We start from the raw sequence: 17,956 nt of genomic DNA on the forward strand, positions 1-17,956 counted from the left end.
TACATATTAAATTCAGACATAATCTTTCATGTGGCTACATGCACAATCTATAGGGGCTGCAGTTCTGTAAGTAAGACTGCACTGTGCACACAACTGTATCACTTTCCTTTCTTTCAACCACAATTAATTAAGTGCTTTCCTTCCTCCTCCTGATCAGTATTGAGGTCTTCATCTCTATATTAGCCTCTAGTTCTGTACAGATTTAGTTTTCATTTAAGACTGTTCTTCTGACTTAAAGCCCTCACCTATAGTTTCCTTTTTCCCCCATTTTTAACTAATTTTGTAGAGAAATAGTACTTGAGAAGAATACACAGCAAATCTGGGATTAAAATATTTGTTTATCTGTTAAAATTTCACTAGAAGGTGCTGAGGCTAACTTCTTACTAGCCATGAAGTTGTATTTCATTTTCCCAATCACAGTTAATCAAATTATGACAGGAATATTTAAATATATATAAATAAATATGAAAAAAATCTGTACACAACAGTACACTTTACCCCCTGCAGACTTCTTGAAATCCCTTCACAAAAAAGATCAGAATCATTAGAGAGTAGAGACAGATGTATCTGTGATTAATAGTTGAAATTTCAAATGCCACAGGTGTCAGGGGAACAATTAGTAAGGTTTTATTATGACTTATTCAACGGACAAATTTTGTTTTTTCTGATTCATCCTACAGCCTGGTGAGATTTAAGTGAAGGTTCTGGTTGCAGCCATAATGGGGATTTTACTGCTCCATCCCAACAGCATAGCCTTTAAAACACGGGGTGTTTCTTACTGCAAAGACAGTTTCCTGGAGGCATTCATCATAAAGATATTGGATGCACTCCAGTCTCAGAGCTTAAGTTTAGCAATTTTTGTAAAATCTCTTTCTTGAGGTAAATATGTGAAGGGAAAACCCTTCAATGTTCTGCAGCATCTCTTTTTGCAGAACATATCCCCTAACGCAGAAACACTCTCTAACAACCTGGCATAAACAATTTAACTCTGCCTGGACAAATTCTGCACACGTTAACACCTTTGTTTATTCATATACATTAACATCCTCTCCTGTTTATAGCGTGCCTCTTCTCCCAAAGGACACAAAAAGCACTCAATAAACGTTACTAACAGTCCTGTGCAGACTAAATAGAGGGATTATTTCAGCCAGCACCAAAATGCAGCCAGCCCTCAGTGTCAGAGCCTGCAGCTGAACCACTCAAGGCTGTGGGATTTTAAGTGAGGAAGAGAAATTGGACCCAGCTGAAACTCTGAGGAGACTGCAGGTAGGCTGAATGTAATAATTTAGCTTGTGATGTGCACTGACAGTGAGGGTTTGTTTTGTGATAGAAGGGTGACATGAAATGTTTCCTCACTAATTCAGAAGCAGACAAACACCCCAGGTGTTTGTGCTCAGCACCAGAGGTCCAAGGCATTCCTTATTCTACATGTTCCATGCTCTCCACAGACACTTCAGGTCCTATTTCAAGAACAATATTTTACCTTGAAAACAAATTATGCCTGGGAGAAGAACCATATTCCAGAGTCTTAAGGCATCCATACTATCTGAAATCCTGTGTCTAACAGAATTAATAAGAGTCTCTGTGCTACAAAAGTTTATCAGATTTGACTCTGACAGATGTGACCACCTCCAACTTCATTTAAATATTAAAAACATGCATATATTTAAAGGTTTAACCAACGCAGTTGGAGGTTGAGCAGGCTGGAAGGGACCATAATGAATTCTAACTCTATTCATAAATTGACCACAAAATTATTAATTCAGATCCAGAAAATTTTGTTTTTTTCCTTAAAGCCATGCAAATTATTTGAGGGCAGTTGGCTGCACTGCTGTGTGTAATGACCGAATATAACCCACAAATATTTTACTAAAGAATATTTCTTACAATGATATTGTGAAATCCAGAAATCTCAAAACTCAACTTGGAAATCATGGAGACAATAAACACAGCACCTCATAATGCTGTTTTTCCAACAGAATCCTTCTCCAGATTAGACAGCATTTGAACCCTTCATAAAATATTATTTATAGGGTGTCAGAAAGTTTCTACACCGTAAAAACAATACTTGTTATTATGCACTTGGTGTTTACCTATTCTTGCAATTGCTCTTCAAAAACTAGTGTGTTTTTTCCCATTTTGATGCTACAGCCAATTTGCTGTGCTTAAGACAACAAAAGCAAAAAAATTTTTCTCCACATAGACATCAAAAATAAATTTCAACATGCATGGAATCAGGGAATTGTTTGGGTTGGAAGGGATCTTAAAGATCATCTTGTTCCAACCCCCCTGCCATGGGCAGGGACACCTTCCACTAGACCAGGCTGCTCAGGGTCCCATCTAACCCAGCCCTGAACACTTCCAGGGATTTACCCTGGAAGTTGTACCTTTTCTTTAAGGCAAATCTACCACACAGAACTCACCAGTGCTGAACAGAATAAGCATTCCACTGATTTTTTTTGCCACACTAAACACCACCTGCCAGAAACCAGTAGGAAAAAAAGTTGGGAGAAGCCTAGGGAAAAATTAAAATAAAGGGGAAAAAACCTCAGGAAGAATTGCTCCAGCATCAGAGACTGACCTGAGGCAAGCTGCAAACACTGCTTTATTTCTTAACTCTAAACAGAGTATCAGAAGTAATGGAAGTAACTGTGAGAATGGAAGGAACAGATTCATCTTCAGCCACTTCTCCATGTGATGAGCAACAGCACTCAGCCAGAAAGAATTTCCTGCTCTGCAAAACCACAAACATTTGTAGAGCCAAAGGGCATTGTTCTTCTCAGTGAATAGTCTCAAACTATTTGAATGCCTAAAGTTAGAGAATGTTCTTATGAGTTTCTGCTATTTAGTCAGCACATTGTGAAACCCTGGCCAGGTGAGAGCAGCAAACAACTGCAGGCAAGGTCCCCACCCTCGGGAAATTGAGAGTTGTGGCAATGATCCTGCCAGCAGATGAGCTGGACAGACCAAAGGGGGTGTCCAGTGGAGTGAATGCTTCTTGGTGCTGCTGCATGTCCCCAACAACAAAGATGTTTTTTGGGGAGATGGGTCCACAGGACAATGCTGAAAACCAAAGCAAGGATGAAAGAGGTACTACTAAGAAAACAGCACTGAACAAATTCAGACAGAGTGGAATGGAATTAAAGAATCTTACAAGAACACAGCATGGAAGTGCAAACAGAAAAAAAGGGACACCATTCTCAAAAGGAGCACAAAATCCCTGGGGTGGCACCAGCAGAGCATATGTAACAATGTGGAGCAATATCACCAGAAAAATACAGAAAAATCCTGCCTGCTGATGCCACTGAGCTCCCACAGTACTTCAGGTTTTAGAGGCGGCCTGGATGTCTCTGCATTCAGATTTTGGCTAGTCGATTACCACTAGAAGGTTTTAATATACATAATGTAAACATAACCTAGACATGGCTGGAATAAGGACAGAAAAATACATTATGATGCTTGTAATGAAAAAAAAAATGATTAGTTCTAAAAAAATAATCAAAAAAACTTTATTTTTTGTACTTAACCCATTCCCCCCTCAAAAAAATATAAAATCTAACTCAAACCCAACTTACCTTCCCAAAAGCTCCTCGTGCTTTTTGTTATCCTTTCTCCACACCTCAATGTCCAACATATCCTTCCTGTCAGAGAAGTAGTGAAAATCAAACTGTTCCCTCCACTGAGGATTTGCACTCTTACACAGTGTCTAGAAAACATGCAGTTATAACATTTACTTTTCTTAAACAGTACTTATTTTCACAGTAAATCAAAAAGAAGAAAAAAGAAATCAATTCTACAGAACAAGGCTGGATGTTAGAGCATCAAGTACTAATGTCATTCCAACCAAAGATCCCCAGCCCATTACATACAGTCTCATCTTCCTAAATATTCTCTTTCCTCCCTCTCAATAACAATAAATATACAATTGTTATCTGAATGAATGGCTGGAAAAATTCCAAAATACAAGGTAGATCCCACCAGCTCCATGGTCATCATTCACCATCATACACTGGAAGAAATCAGGAATAACCCTTTTGAGGACAATCACCTGGAAACAGGTTTGAATGAATTAAGGAACCCAAAGCAGTGGTTTTTTCACCCTTCTGTGTTAAGCAAACAGCTCAGCTTTGCAGATTCACAATACATCTATGGACCATTAAAGAGACACATAAAAAGGGATTGTAATGGGAATAACATCTATCTATTTATTCTAAAGTAACTAAACCATTTGTTACTTTTCAAAACTACTTTTCTAAATAAAAAACATATCATGACCTTGGTTTGAGGTCTGATGTGAGGGACAGAGTGCAGGTTTCAGATGCGCCTACATCCAAATGTTATGTTCTGTGAACTTGCTCTGTACATTTTGTACAGGAGGAGGTTTGTTTTCTCCTCCTCTGCACTTCCAGTTCATGACATGCAGAGCTCTTGCTCTCTCAAAAGAGTATTATTTTAATTATAGCCTTTCTTCTTATTAGACTTTCCAGATGAAATGTGTATCTTTGGGAACCTCATTAATTTCTTAGACTCTTATATAACTGAACTGTATACAGATAAACACAGCCTAGAAGAATAAAAATTGATATCAAAACCATGGAACATTTTATCTGTTTGGGGGGCAGGTTCTGCAATATGTAACATATTTTTCAAGAAAAGTACTTTAAAAGAATAATAATTCCCCTGCACTGGAAACCATTTCAGGTCCACTTTTCCAGCACTGCCAACTCAACTTCTGTATTGGCAGAGTACAAAACACATGTGTGATGCATGTAGCTTTATTTCATTTCATATTAATATCAAACATCCATCAACATGATGAGTATGTTAAATGCACAAAACACTGATAACACACAATATTCCTAACTTGCTCTTTCTCTACTGGCACCAAAACAGAGCAAAACATTAATGCTTCTGGTGTGGTCTCCTGATTTTGAACTCGCTTATCAAAGAGAGCATCAAGAATAGTTCCATCTGAGGTAGCAACACCAGTAAAAGAAACACCAAGCCCCTTACTGACTTCAGACAACTTAAGGAAATCCTTAATACTTACCTTGCTCTTGTATCTTTGGTCCCCCAGTTTGAGGAGAATAAAAATCTCTGCCAAGCCCCCTCTGGGCATGTTCTTGCCCTCCAAGAGGGTGATGGTGACCAGCCCGTTCCACAGCTGGTTCTTGCGCAGCGACTCCGAGAGCCGCAGGTTCCGCGTGAAACTCGACTGAAAAGCAAGGACAACATGGAATGTTTCGAGACCCAAACACATTTTCATGCTCATGTTAATTCGACTGAAAAGCAAGGCACAACACAGAATGTTTCAAGACCCAAACACTTTTTCGTGCTCACGTTAAGTGAGCTATGAAAGCACACCAGGAGTGAGAGAGACACTATGCTTCCACAAGGGTAAGCAGGCAATGGAAGGCAGTAGGATGTTATGGATTTTCTGCCCAACTGTACTACAGTCCCTGTGAAGGGACAGTGCTCAATGTCACAGCAAAATCAGCAGGGCTTGCTTAAACCACCAGAGAAGTCACCTTCAGCTACCCTGGCTGAGCTCTGGAGAGAGCAGACCTCAAGCACTGAGAGCAGTCTGGTACCTTGGCTCAGGGAAAGGCACGGGAGAGCCATGGGGAACAAAAGAGGGGAGAAACTAAAGTAAACTCTTAAAACCTCTCCAGCTACATCCATAAAAAGCAGGTCTGTCCTTTCTGGGGAGGCAGCCCAGGATCATCAAGTCCACGGCCAGGTGAAAGGCTGAGCAGCATCTTCCACCTCCTCCATCACTCAGCCGCCCGCCTTAGCTCTTTGCTAACTTTGCTCTTCCTGCTTCCAGAAACTGAGGCCACGAATCAAAAATACTGATGCCTGCTGAAAAAACACTGACACCACCAGGCTCTTTATCTGGAGTTATGGTTACCTGGTAGCCACATTTGTTACCTTCGCAGCTTCATCTTGTGCAGCACGGCTGCGCTAACAGTTTGCTAACTGGCAATATTTTATTGGACAGAGGATGATTAAATAGGCCTTTATTTGGGGGGAGTGAGCTGGAAACATTAAAACTCAAGGCTATACTCTTCTTCCTGCAGTAAAAATCCTGCCATATTTTATTCTCCTGAAGCAACTTTTAACTCGCCACACTTTGGAGCTTCAATCATGTCATGTACAGGTGGGAGCAAGACGGAGGAGAAGATTTCACAAGTCACTTTAAAACAGGACGTGTTAGCTTTAAAAGCAAGTAAGAAATGTTGTTGCTAAATAAAACGATTGCAAAAGCACCTGATGTCTGAAGATTACTTTTTATGGATCAATTACCCAGCAACAAAATTCTTAAATCATAGGTGGTGAACTCACAAATTTTTTACTTGCTTTTTACTGGTTAAAACACTGAATTCTGAATCCCACAAGCATATTAATATACTTCTATTTAAACACCCCGTTTGGCTTTCCTGGCGCAACGGGTAAAAATTCCTACCTTTAAAAAGAAAACGAGATTTTGATTCATAAATCCAGCTGCAATGTAATTTCTTTTCTCTTCTTTTTTCTTTTTTTTAAAGTTCATCTTTTGGGCCAAAAAGCTAAAGCATGACTGTTCCCATGGACATACTTCAAAGTCCCAGCAGATATACTCCTCCCTAAACACTGCAACTATTTCAAAATCCTTTTTATAAAAAAGGGAGTAATGTCCACAAGGGATCAAAGGGCATTCTACAGTCTGGCAATCGCCTTAGAAAAATGGCAGTGCTTCCATGAAATATGCCCTAAAATAATTTTGCAGCTTGGTATGTCCTAATTTCGAATTGGATGTTTATCTTGGAAAGGCTTCTATCTAACTTGTCCATAAAACAGCTCCACTTAGCTCTATGAGCCCTGTGAAAATGGAATCCAAAGCTGGCTATTAAGGGGGCCTGGAGATTGCTTCCATATGGCGTAACAGCATGGGAGTGGAGGGCTAAGGCCTACAGCAGGCGCTGCTTGGCTTGAGCTCCCCATCTATCCATGGACACTCATTGCATTACACCATAACATCTGGATTATTGCTTGTAATGTCCCTGGGAAATATCCACTTCCCATCAAAGCCTTTATCTATCTCGCTTGTACTTTGAACATTTTAGTATTTAACATAGTCATGTTTGATGTGATGTACTCGCTGCTTTAGGAGCAAGGATTTTCCCTCCCCCTCCTGCTCCTTCCTCGGAGGAGGAAGAGGTATTTGATGTTAGTTCACAAAAAAAAATTTAAAAAAATAAAAAACAGATGAAGTTTATTATCCACGTTACAATTTCTTTTAAAAACAAAGCATCCAGCTCTCTTCAAAGCTTCCAGGCTGAACACAAAAGACAGTTGTTATCACTCAGTTTTCAAATCAAACTTGGATTCTTTTCTTCTTTTCATCCAGGCCAGTATTTCAGGGAGTCACTAAGCGTTGGGGACCTTCCTACCCCAGCTCTACAGCACACATAACCCCACCCTTGTAGCTGCTGACTTGACAGTTCAAAGGACTCTTGGGAGGTACCCAAACCAGCCTGGATCCCACACAGCCCCTGGAAAAATCAGCACCTGCACTCAATATTACTGAAACACATTGCAATGCACCAACCTTGACCTCCCAAAACAGGTGGCCCCAAGCAAAGAGCCTCGTGCACCCCCTTCTCTGGCTGTGCAGCTGCTCTGGGCTCCTCTCAGAAGAGGGGTGTGCTGGTCTCCAGCTAACAGGACCTGCATGAGATCCAGCATCACTTGAGAGCATCCCACTGCAGAGTGGAGCCAAGATGTTTGCAACTGGCTCAGGGCACAGTGCTGACCTGCAGCAGCTCCACACAGGCTCCACGACTCCCCTCCAGCTCCCCACCCCTCCCAGTCCAGCCCTGCCACTGGCACAGGGCTCTCTCCAAACTGAGCATGGGAAGGCTGCTTGTCTCACACCCCTGCAAGACACAGCACATGAGGAATGCTTTGGATTTCCTGGACATGCCCAGGTCGCCCCCACAGAGTCTGCTCAGCAGGTCTGGCACATTTCCTGTGCCTCGTAGCACCAAAGAGCCCCTCTGTGCTTGCTCTGTGGCCACCTCTCCAGGCTCCCCAGGTATTTGGCAGGCTGTTCCTCTGACCACCCTGATGGAAATCCCAGTGAAACAGGCAGTGTCTCAGATTCCACTCACAGTTTCTGGAAGGAAGCACGTCTGGGGAAAATCAGATGTGTGGTAGACCCACAGACCCAGGCCTTCAATGAGTAAACTTTAGTGCTGCCTAGGGAAGTCTGCACTATGGAAAATGCCTCCCAGGTGACAAGAAAATGATATTGCCTTATTTATTTTAGACTTACCTCCTCTCTGATACCCCACACCTACTCATTTCAAACTGATTTACACAGAGCTAATTGATTCAACTTCACAGCCTCCCTCTGAGTTGGCAAAACTACCGCAGAGCAGAGCACAGAGGACTACAGCCCTTAGTCCAACAGAGTTACTTGGGCAAAACAAGCACTGAAAAAAAACACTCCAAACACTCTTCCTTGCCACCAGCCAGCCTCCTAACCTGCCTTCACAATGAGACCAGAAAAACCAAAGCCCTGGTCCCAAACTGGCCAGGAAATGAGGACACAACTGCTTAATCAGTGACAATTTTGAAGCGTTTTATCTATTCAGCTCTCCCTTTTGCTGTTACCTCCCAGGCTACTGATGCCTCCACACTTGGGTACTGCAGCTCCTGCCCAGCTGAACCTGAGCCCTTTCCAGCTGGGCTCCCACACTGGATGCCAGGTCCTTCAGGCCTCTCCTGCTATATTTTCCTGTAAGCTCTCTGCTCACACTCTGGCTACATCCCAGACCCAAGCAAAGGTGCCTTGCCGAGGTACAGAAAAGTTGGCTGGAGCTGGGATCAGGCTACAGGGCTGGAAATTAGGAAGCACATGATTTATGATGGAAGCTGGCACACATCCCAAGCACAAGGCATTGGACAAGCTTGCTTATTCCTTCCCCTCATCGTTTCTGAAATCAAGGTAGACTTGAGACTAAAATTTGAGGGTTGTCTCTAGACAAGCTAGAGCTCTGATTTTGGCTGGGCTCTGTGTGCAAATAAGCAGTAACACCATAAAGGTCACCTTTGTGAGCAGTTCACTGCTGTAAAATGGATAAAAAATGGAACTAAAGACATCCCTCAAACAGGCCAGCCAGGAAAAAAAGGAAACAGCAACAAAAAAAGCCCAGATAATAAACACTAAAATATCCAGAGATCCTTATTCCTTAGAAGTAACTAGATGCTTTTTAAGTTTAGGAAACCATGTCGACTGGAGATTTTGGGATTGTAACTCATCAAATAAGTAAAGAGTAATCTCTGAAGCAAAAGTATGGCCTGGTCATAGAGCAGAATCCTGCCACAAAAGGACCAGAAGATGGTTCTTCTCCCAACTGCTTAGAAAGGGAGAAAAATTTGACCAAAGAACATCCCATAGCTCTGCACAGAAAAATTAAAAATCAGTGTTCACATGACCACTCTCAAAATCTTGTTCCTGGTTTCAAAATTAATATAAAAGTTTCTCACATCAACTTTCAATTTTTTATCACGTTCTGGTTCTGGTTTAAAAAAGAAGAATGAGCAGGTGGGCTTTATTCTGCCTTCACAGAGCCAAATGCAGGAGCTGAACAAGAATGACAGAGCTTTGGAGGGGAAACAACCAGCTCATTGACCCAGCTTCACAAAATCCTTTAGGAGCTCCAGTCTCCCTGATAACTCCATTTGTCCATAATCTCCCTCTATAGGCACCCAGCAAATCCCCTCTGGTGCATCAGGGCTGCTTTCAAATCTGTCTCTTTTCCTGACACACACATACATGCCCCAAGTTCAAACTTGTTTTTGAAGCAATAAAGAGATGCAGAAAAATTGTAAATTTAAATGACACGGCGAGGTGGCCAAGTGTGAAGTGAGCCCATCTCTCCCATCCTTCATTTAAAAGGATGAGACAGGACAACAGAAAGCCTGCTGCAATCCCTGTGAAGAGGTCAGTGTCAAAACTGGGCCACGTAATTTGCCATTTGAGAAAACAACAACACACAAATAGGAGGACTCTTCAAACCTCTCCTCATTAGGCAGAGAAACCATTTCTGCAAGAGGCAGTTTCCCCTTGGGAAAGAGGAGAGGGCAGTGGAAAGGCAAGTGAACCAACACGAGATTGGCACCACGACGTGTGACCCCGTGGCGAGCGAGTCCCCGCGCTCCGCGCTGCCCACAGGGGATTGGGGGAGAGAGCCAAACACAACGAGGCAGACAAAAATGAAACCTAACAGCCCACACAGGAGCACACACAAAAAAAAAAGATATGAGAGTGAGGGATTTTCCCCTGCCAAGAGATGCTTGAGGAGCCCTTGGGTCCGGTCAGCCTTTCAGCCAATTTATTCAATCAGCTTAAGCTATCAAGGTGGCAATTCCGTCGCTTTTGTTTCAGGACTGAACTGCTGCAGGTCAACCCACCCCAAGAAGACCTGCTTATCTGCCTCCTGGATGTTCAACACTTAAAGGTTATTCAGCTGTACAAATGCTGGAAAGAGCGTGCAGGGCACTCAGGGTGAGACTCAAGCCACCCGGGACAAACAAGGGTAGTGAGCATCAGCATGCTGGGCTCCAGCAGAGAGCTACCAACTCCCTCTGTGCCCCAGAAAGGAAAGCAGAACAGAGGGGAGAGCATGTCAATACACAGACATGAGTGAATATATTAATGCTGCCTAACAGCATCCTCGTCCCTTTGCAATGCCACCCTCCATGAGGAAAAGTAGAAGGCCACACTCTTGAAAACAGCTCCCACAGAGGACAATGCTGTTCTCAGCTCCCATGAAAAATGAGGGATCTGAATGTGCTGCCCATGTCTGGGGAATCTGCCCAAATATGCAATGATTCCCTTCCAGCAGCAGTGAAAAATATACACTGTGTAATAATCAAGAGACACCTAAATCATGCAGTTCAACAGCTCTTGCTCCAAAATGATTTAAAAGACCATACTGAGTTGCTGGAATCCTTCCTGCATACTCCCTGTAATGACCATGAGGCTACTGGAGCTGGACTGGAGATCTTGTACTGGCACTATTTTTGCTGCTGTCTGAAATGCAGCTCTTTCTCCAAAAAGCAAGGGAGCTCAGAGAACACACATGAAGAGAGCACAGTACCCACAACAGCCCACGTGAGCCCTGCTGCCTGTCTGACATGGAGCTGCAACAGGTACCAATGCCATCAACATTTGGGGTAAATTTGGGAAGTCAGCAAGAATCCCGTGATTAATGTGAAAAGACTCATTTAGGACACTGATGTGCCAAATCTTCATTAAGACAACATAAAATGGTCAAATTAGAGGATAATCAGATTTCTTTCATGTAGGCAATACAGATTAAAAAACAGCTGTGAAAGTTATATTCATTTTGTCCATCCTTAAAATAAGTCATTTTCCCTGTATTTATAGAAGAGGAAAAGCTAAATATTACAATAGGGGTCAGCTGCAGTTCAGCACATTAAAAAAAAAAATCCCAGGAAACTATTTCAAATAGAAAACTTTTATTTGCCTAAACCTGGAGAGAGGAAATTTAGATGTTGCTCAAATGGAAAGTATACTGTGTTTTCCTCCTGCTACACCCAACCAGAGTCAGCTCAGGAGCCAAAAACCAGACAAGCTTGTGTATCCATTACAGAGCTCTCTCCATTTCCCCTGCACTCCTTATTCCTGTATCTTTATCTCGTCCAGCAGCATTGTTTTCTACCCCATCATACTCTCTGGCTATTCTTCCATAACCTCTTGTGCCTTCCCTAGACACCTATATTCCCCATGCACACAATTTTTCTTCCCAGCCTTTATGTTCTGCCACAAACTGCTAGTACTGCTTCCACAGAGCAGAGTTTCCTAACTAAAGATGGTTATTGATGTACAGTACTAGTGTTTTAGTGCAGTAGCAGAATCAATAAAGCAGGAAATACTGCTTTGTCAGATTTTTTCCAGCGCATGCTGGGAAATATTTTTTACTGCCTTTGGATGGTCACAGAGGTTTTCTTTAGAGATCACACTGGAGCATGAACTGTGTCTTCCCTAGGAAGAGCTGAAGCTCTCCTACCCTCTAGTGACTGGAACAGAACAGAGCACAGGGTTGAAGATTTTTTCCTTTTAAACAATACTTTCAGTCTCCTAAATCAGCACCACACTTCAGCATCTCTTAATTTTATTTTGAAAGGTGGTAAGGCACAAGACAGAGTCTTGAGACCTGAAAGACTGACAGCTAAAGATCCAGAAACACATATGTAAAAAAATTTTGCAAAATGCAATGAGATATTATGTAAAAGCAAAAAGAAAAACCAAACAAAAAATCCCTAAACAAATTGAAAAAAAAACCAACCCCAAAGCTTCCAGTAATAGCAACCAAAACAGGATTTTGACTATTCTGAAGAAAAAGAACCTGAGTTTAAAAACCCAACTCCCTTTCCCAGGTCCCAAAGCCAACCAGCATCCAGAGACAGCTGTGTGAGAAAGATGGGGATCAAGCAACGCTGACCAAGCCAGGGCACAGTAATTTCCAGAGTTTTAGTTAAAAACTGAAGTGATAAGCTCTTCAGTTATTCCATCACTGTCTATCATGTGGCATTCAGGCATTCCTGGCAGCTCTCTGCTCCAAGCACTGCAAAATCCCTGCAATCAGAGCTCCAAAGGCTGTACTTTGCACTTCTTCTATTGACAAAAACATTCTTGCTGGCACAATACCTGAGATGGTTGGCTCCTCTACACAACACACCACATTTGTAATGAATAAAACAAGAGGAGGTTAATGATTCAATTTATTTAGGCACAAACCGATAGTTACAGAGGGAAAATATCATGAGAGCACACTCATCTTAAGAGCCAAATTCTGCTTTTCAGAGACTGAGACTGTACAGCTCTCAAGCTGGGTACTGGGGCTTGCAGTGTCTGTATCATTGTTATTTACTCAATAGCAAATTAAAGCTTTACAGAACACATAAAAAGCCACAGTCTGCTTCCTGAACAAGTTAAAATCTAATGCAAAAATGATACAGGAATATAAAAGTAATGGAAGCCTGCAGGGATCCTACAGGAGACCAAGGGAAGCAAGCTACACAGACATGTGGCAACACACAAATCTTGGAAATCCTGTTACAATGGAGGTAATGAAAACTCCCTGCTCAGCCTCCATCCCAAGAACAAAAGGAATTTCAAAACCCACAGGGGCAACTAGAAGAAATACTGCCTCACAAAATTCCACCCATGGTGAGAGGCAGCCCCAAAGACAGACGGGGATCCAGGAGAGCCTCGTTCAACTCCTGCACCAACCACCATCTGTGCCTTCTGAAACAACTCAAACCCTCCACAGCTCCTCTCATGTTGGTTGAATTTACACCCCTTTCTTTTGTACAGGAAGTTTTTCTCTCTTTCTACAGCTCTTTGTGAATTGGGTCTTATGTTCACTTGCCACTAGATACTACCATGGCACCTACAATTAGAAAACAACAGCAATTTCCCATCACGATGAATAGAAAAATCAAGAAAGCAAAGGTTACAACAGCCATCACATTGTGACAGGTTGCCTCTACACTTCTAAGTTTTCTTTGTTTAGACTGTTTCAGAGGAGGGCACAGATTTTGGGAGGGGACCTTCATGTTCTTTAAGTGAAAAAAAAAAAAAAAAAAAAAAAAAGTATTACCTTGGATGAAGTTCTTTTCTTTCGACTTGACCATCTCTGTTCATGAGTCCCCATTTATTGTACCAAAGACATTCCAGGGAAAGGAAACAGGTAAGAAGTAAAATGGGGAAAGTGTTTAGTAAAATAATTCAAACAGAATCTTGTCAAATGAGTTAGAAAATCCTATTACAAAACAGAGGGCTAAATCTACAACTACATCTCCATCTACTTTCCCTGCTTCATGGAACATAACAATCAACAAACTCAAAATACCTGCATTGCACCAAAAAAAAAAGAGGCAATAAAAAAAAAGTAATTGAGAATAAAAAGTGGAGGGACCCAGAGCCATTAGTAAGAAACATGGCTTATACTTTTGGTGCCATCTGGTTCTACAGTAAGCTAATTTAAAAAGGGGGAAAAAAATCATCTTGCTGTTAAGTGCTAATGTGGACAGAGCTATTTCACTGTTCTGACTCCTTTGGAAATGGCTGAGCAATCTGCATTTGAAATATGAGGGCTTAAAACATTGTCTTTTAAAAAAATTACAGTGTGCACCAGCTCTTCTATCATCTACACTCTGAATGTTAACTAAGCACCCAAGAGTACCAAAAGCTGCTATTTAAACCAATAAGCTTTGTTTCACTGGCTAGGTCCACTTTAGCCAAGGCCTTAATTAAAATCCTAGAATTCCTGAGGTTCCCCTGACTAAACTGACTTTTTTGCTAAAGTAACTTTACATTTTTGCTTCACCCCTTCCTGCAATTCAGTAACACATGCCAACAATGCTGATTGTACAAGTGAGAGGGGAGTTCACATTCCAGATAAAACCCATCTCATATTATAGACATATAAATACACCATTATTTTAAATATTGTGATTAAGCTTTCAAATAATCACACAGTGAGGTAAAATTAACTCTATCATTACCTTGCTATTAATTAAGGCTTCACAATTCTCAAAAAGGCATCTATTTGAAAAATAATAACGAACAGCAGATATTCCACATTAGCTTCTTCTCATTTTGCTTTCCAGCCCCTTGAAACATTTATGTTTCTATAAATAATCCCATTCAGGCTGGAATTCCATACCTATAATTCACTAAAGTGCTGTAAACAGCAAGTTTCATACCCGGCTTTGCAGAAAACTTGTAGAAATATTTTCTCTTAATATGTATTACACATATTTAAAACTAGGTCTGGTTTTTAAGACAGTCCAAGTAACTGCCTGATCTTGGGCATTCTCCACCCCTTGCTGCTCAGGAGCAGGATTAGTTCACCAATATTTGTGTGCTGTACACACTGTATAAAACACTAGGAGAAAACTTTAAAAATAGATGCAAAAAATTAAAAAAACTATCAGCCTGAAATTAAAAAAACTATCAGCTTCAGTTATGGTGTTCCCAGTCTCTGACCAGCTTCTCTGCATTTCTGACATTACTTATCACCACAAATCACCACATTTCTGCATCAGGAGCCAAGTTCAGTTAACTCAGTGAAGAAACTGACAGTGGGAAAATCAGGGTTTTACAAGCAACCTCCTCCTCTCAGCCTGGTGCTCCTCCACACGACTGGGGCAGTTTAAGTCTTAAAATTCATGCTCAATTTTTAGCTTTCACATGGATAAGTTTTTTTCATTGTTGTTAAAAAAAAAAAAAAAAAGGAAATATAACAATATAACAGCTTTTCTTCAGCCTGTCCATTGCAGTGCTGGGCACATACCCAGAGCACAGAGAGCACTGCCACAGTGCACATCACAGTGACAAGACAGAAGCACCCAGCTACAAATGTCTACACAACTTTAACCCAGCTAAATACAAGGATTTTTTTTTAAGTTATGCTCTATCTCGATTTCAATATTGAGTCTCAGAGGATGAAAATAAAGGTGGCATTTCCCAGTAAATCAGATTATGCCAGCTCTTCTTTTCTCCCCCCTACAAATTCCAGCTATAAATTTGATTTCCTAAGCCACTTACATTTCTCTTGAAGTCTCCTTGCTTGACTGCTAGACTCAAGTTTAATACAATCACTCCCATGTCATCTTCTAAACTGTTGGGATCTTCCAGTTTTAAAACCTGTTCAGTAGTTCTACAAGGCAACAACAAAAAAAAGAAAAACAAAGAAGTTGTGCATTTATTGACTCCAGTTAACTCGAGTTGATTATTAAAGGTCAGGCTGAGCTGTGCAAATTTCAGCTTCTTGTCTGAAATTCCCAATATTGAGTTTAAATGTTAAAATGGGAAATCTGGAGAGTTCTTTCTTGGTTCTGACAAAACACCCCTCTTTTAATAATGCAGCACAGTGTTCCTATAGCACTACTCACTACTCATAACTCTCCATATGCAGGTACACACTGAATTAAGTTACTACTACCTCCACTACACAGAAGAGTGACAGGGAAACTCATCCAAGTGAATCTTCTAATATGAATGGTTTGTATTTGACTCCAGAGATATTTACTCTGCCTGCTTTTAATCCCCCTCCATGACTCTGTTCCCTTGCTGAAAACCGGAATGCTGGTATTTACCTGGTGGCACTATCTCATGGACAAATTAACATTTCTAGAAATTCAGATACAACAGCCACGGGAGCTACAACACCCCCTGCACAGGAAAAATTCATTCCCCCCAAAAAAAGTCATCACACAGCAAGGGAGTATAAAAGAAACAACTAAAACTTGAATTCTTGGCTTCCAGCTCCACACTGAGCCCAAGCAGCAGCAGCAGCAGCAGACAAAAGGCACAGGGCTTGCCTCGGCACTAAATCAGGGCCAGATGCAGCTGCTGCAGGCAGGGATGGATGAGGGGGAGGCTGGAAAAGGGGCGCTGGCAGCTGGGAAAAATCTCCTCAGCCCCAGAGAAAGGCACCCCGTGAGGATGAGGACAGGTCCCAAATCTTCTCCCCCTCTTCCTTCTTCCACCTCCACAAATTGTCCTGGTGCAGCTCTGCCTAAACAATGCTGCACACAGAAATTCTTAGTGCCAGAACTGGGCTCTGTCCAGGTTGGATTTGAATCCAGTGCATAACGCCGGATAAAAACATGTGCAGAAGATTTCTCTCAAGTGATTTCTCTTGAAATCCCCACTATTCTATCAACATAAGTTTCCACAAATAGAAAAATTTCAAGCCAGAAAAAAAGCATTTCACCACTTCCCTCTGTTTCTCAATTAAGCTCCATTAATAACCTTTAATTAAATGAACTGTTACCTATTGAGTTCAAGTTCAGTGAGTGCCACAGATGCCGAACCCATGAAGTCTGAAGAGGTTAAATCACGATCGTACACCTGGTGGCAAAATAAGACAAATATTTCCAATTTTCACATCATAAGCCAGTTTTATCCCAGGCGATGAAAGAACAGATATTTTAAGCCCTTTCAGTTCAATTTTGTATTTGAAAGATCAAAGCTTAGATATAATTCAGGGATCACTTTCCATCTCCCTGCTTTAATTTGTATTTTTAGCTAAATATTTAACCAGCATTTTGAAAGTATCTTCTTAATATTATGTAAACAGAGACATGTGTGCTGCTATGGATTGTGCCTGCTCCTTTATACTCCACACGACAGCATAATGAAACGCTGCACAAAAATCAGGTACTTGTGCTTACAGATGTTTTAGCAATTAGTGCTCACAACTGGTAGCTTGTGGTTCTGGTAACTGCAACGTTACTCATAACCAGAAAAGGCTTTGCTACTTGTCACGGCTGCATCCCAGGTAATAATTCTGTGCAGCCCAGCCAAATTGCACTCCTAAAACGTGCTTCTGAAACTGCCCTTGGTTTCCCTGAGTTTGCACAAGCACGGGGGAAAAGAGGGAGGGAGAGAGAGAGAGAGCAGAATTCAGCTCCACGGCTTTAAACAGATCCAGTCAAGGAGTTTTATTTCAAACTTGGGTTTTTGCAGATGGAAAGCAAAACATACAAGTAAAATCTGGGAAAGACATATGTGCATTTTAATTTGAAATTGCTGAAGCTCTTAAACCGGATTGTGTTTTATGCCGTGCCGCTACAGCGAATAAAAATCAATATGTTTCTAAAGTTGAAAATAATTGCTTAAAAAAATATTGGGCAGTCTTTCAAAAATCTGAGACCAAAACTTACCTTGATCCAGAGGTTTTGATCGAGGGTCTGTATGGGCAGCACAACAGTTTCATCCCAAACTGGGTTGAGGTTCTTGTAGACTACCTTACTTTTGTAAAGAGTTTTGCCATTTAATTTAAACTTCACGTACGGGTCACTGGTACCTGTGATAATTAATTAAAAAATAGATTAGCTTCAGTGCTGTATGCAACTCCACAACCTT

The 17,956-nt window shown here is 41.4% G+C and overlaps 1 protein-coding gene across 4 annotated transcripts in view; it reads right to left on the reverse strand.

Moving 5' to 3' along the window:
• The window catches only part of MCTP2 (multiple C2 and transmembrane domain containing 2), a 125,372-nt gene that overhangs the window by 66,700 nt on the left and 40,716 nt on the right, over nucleotides 1-17,956 (reverse strand). For 3 of the 4 annotated variants that reach the window (XM_071441274.1, XM_071441271.1, XM_071441275.1), the window contains 6 exons: nucleotides 17,755-17,897; nucleotides 16,863-16,939; nucleotides 15,632-15,743; nucleotides 13,680-13,715; nucleotides 5,051-5,215; nucleotides 3,576-3,706 (listed from right to left, as the gene is read on the reverse strand). In XM_071441274.1, the coding sequence (XP_071297375.1) occupies nucleotides 3,576-3,706; nucleotides 5,051-5,215; nucleotides 13,680-13,715; nucleotides 15,632-15,743; nucleotides 16,863-16,939; nucleotides 17,755-17,897 (664 nt within the window). Of the gene's footprint in view, nucleotides 1-3,575; nucleotides 3,707-5,050; nucleotides 5,216-13,679; nucleotides 13,716-15,631; nucleotides 15,744-16,862; nucleotides 16,940-17,754; nucleotides 17,898-17,956 lie in introns of those variants that run through there. The other variant, XM_071441276.1, reaches the window with a different exon arrangement.

The sequence above is a fragment of the Agelaius tricolor genome, unplaced genomic scaffold (genome assembly GCF_023055355.1).
Source record: "Agelaius tricolor isolate 1412-34295 unplaced genomic scaffold, bAgeTri1.0.p SCAF_16, whole genome shotgun sequence".
NCBI lineage: Eukaryota > Metazoa > Chordata > Aves > Passeriformes > Icteridae > Agelaius > Agelaius tricolor.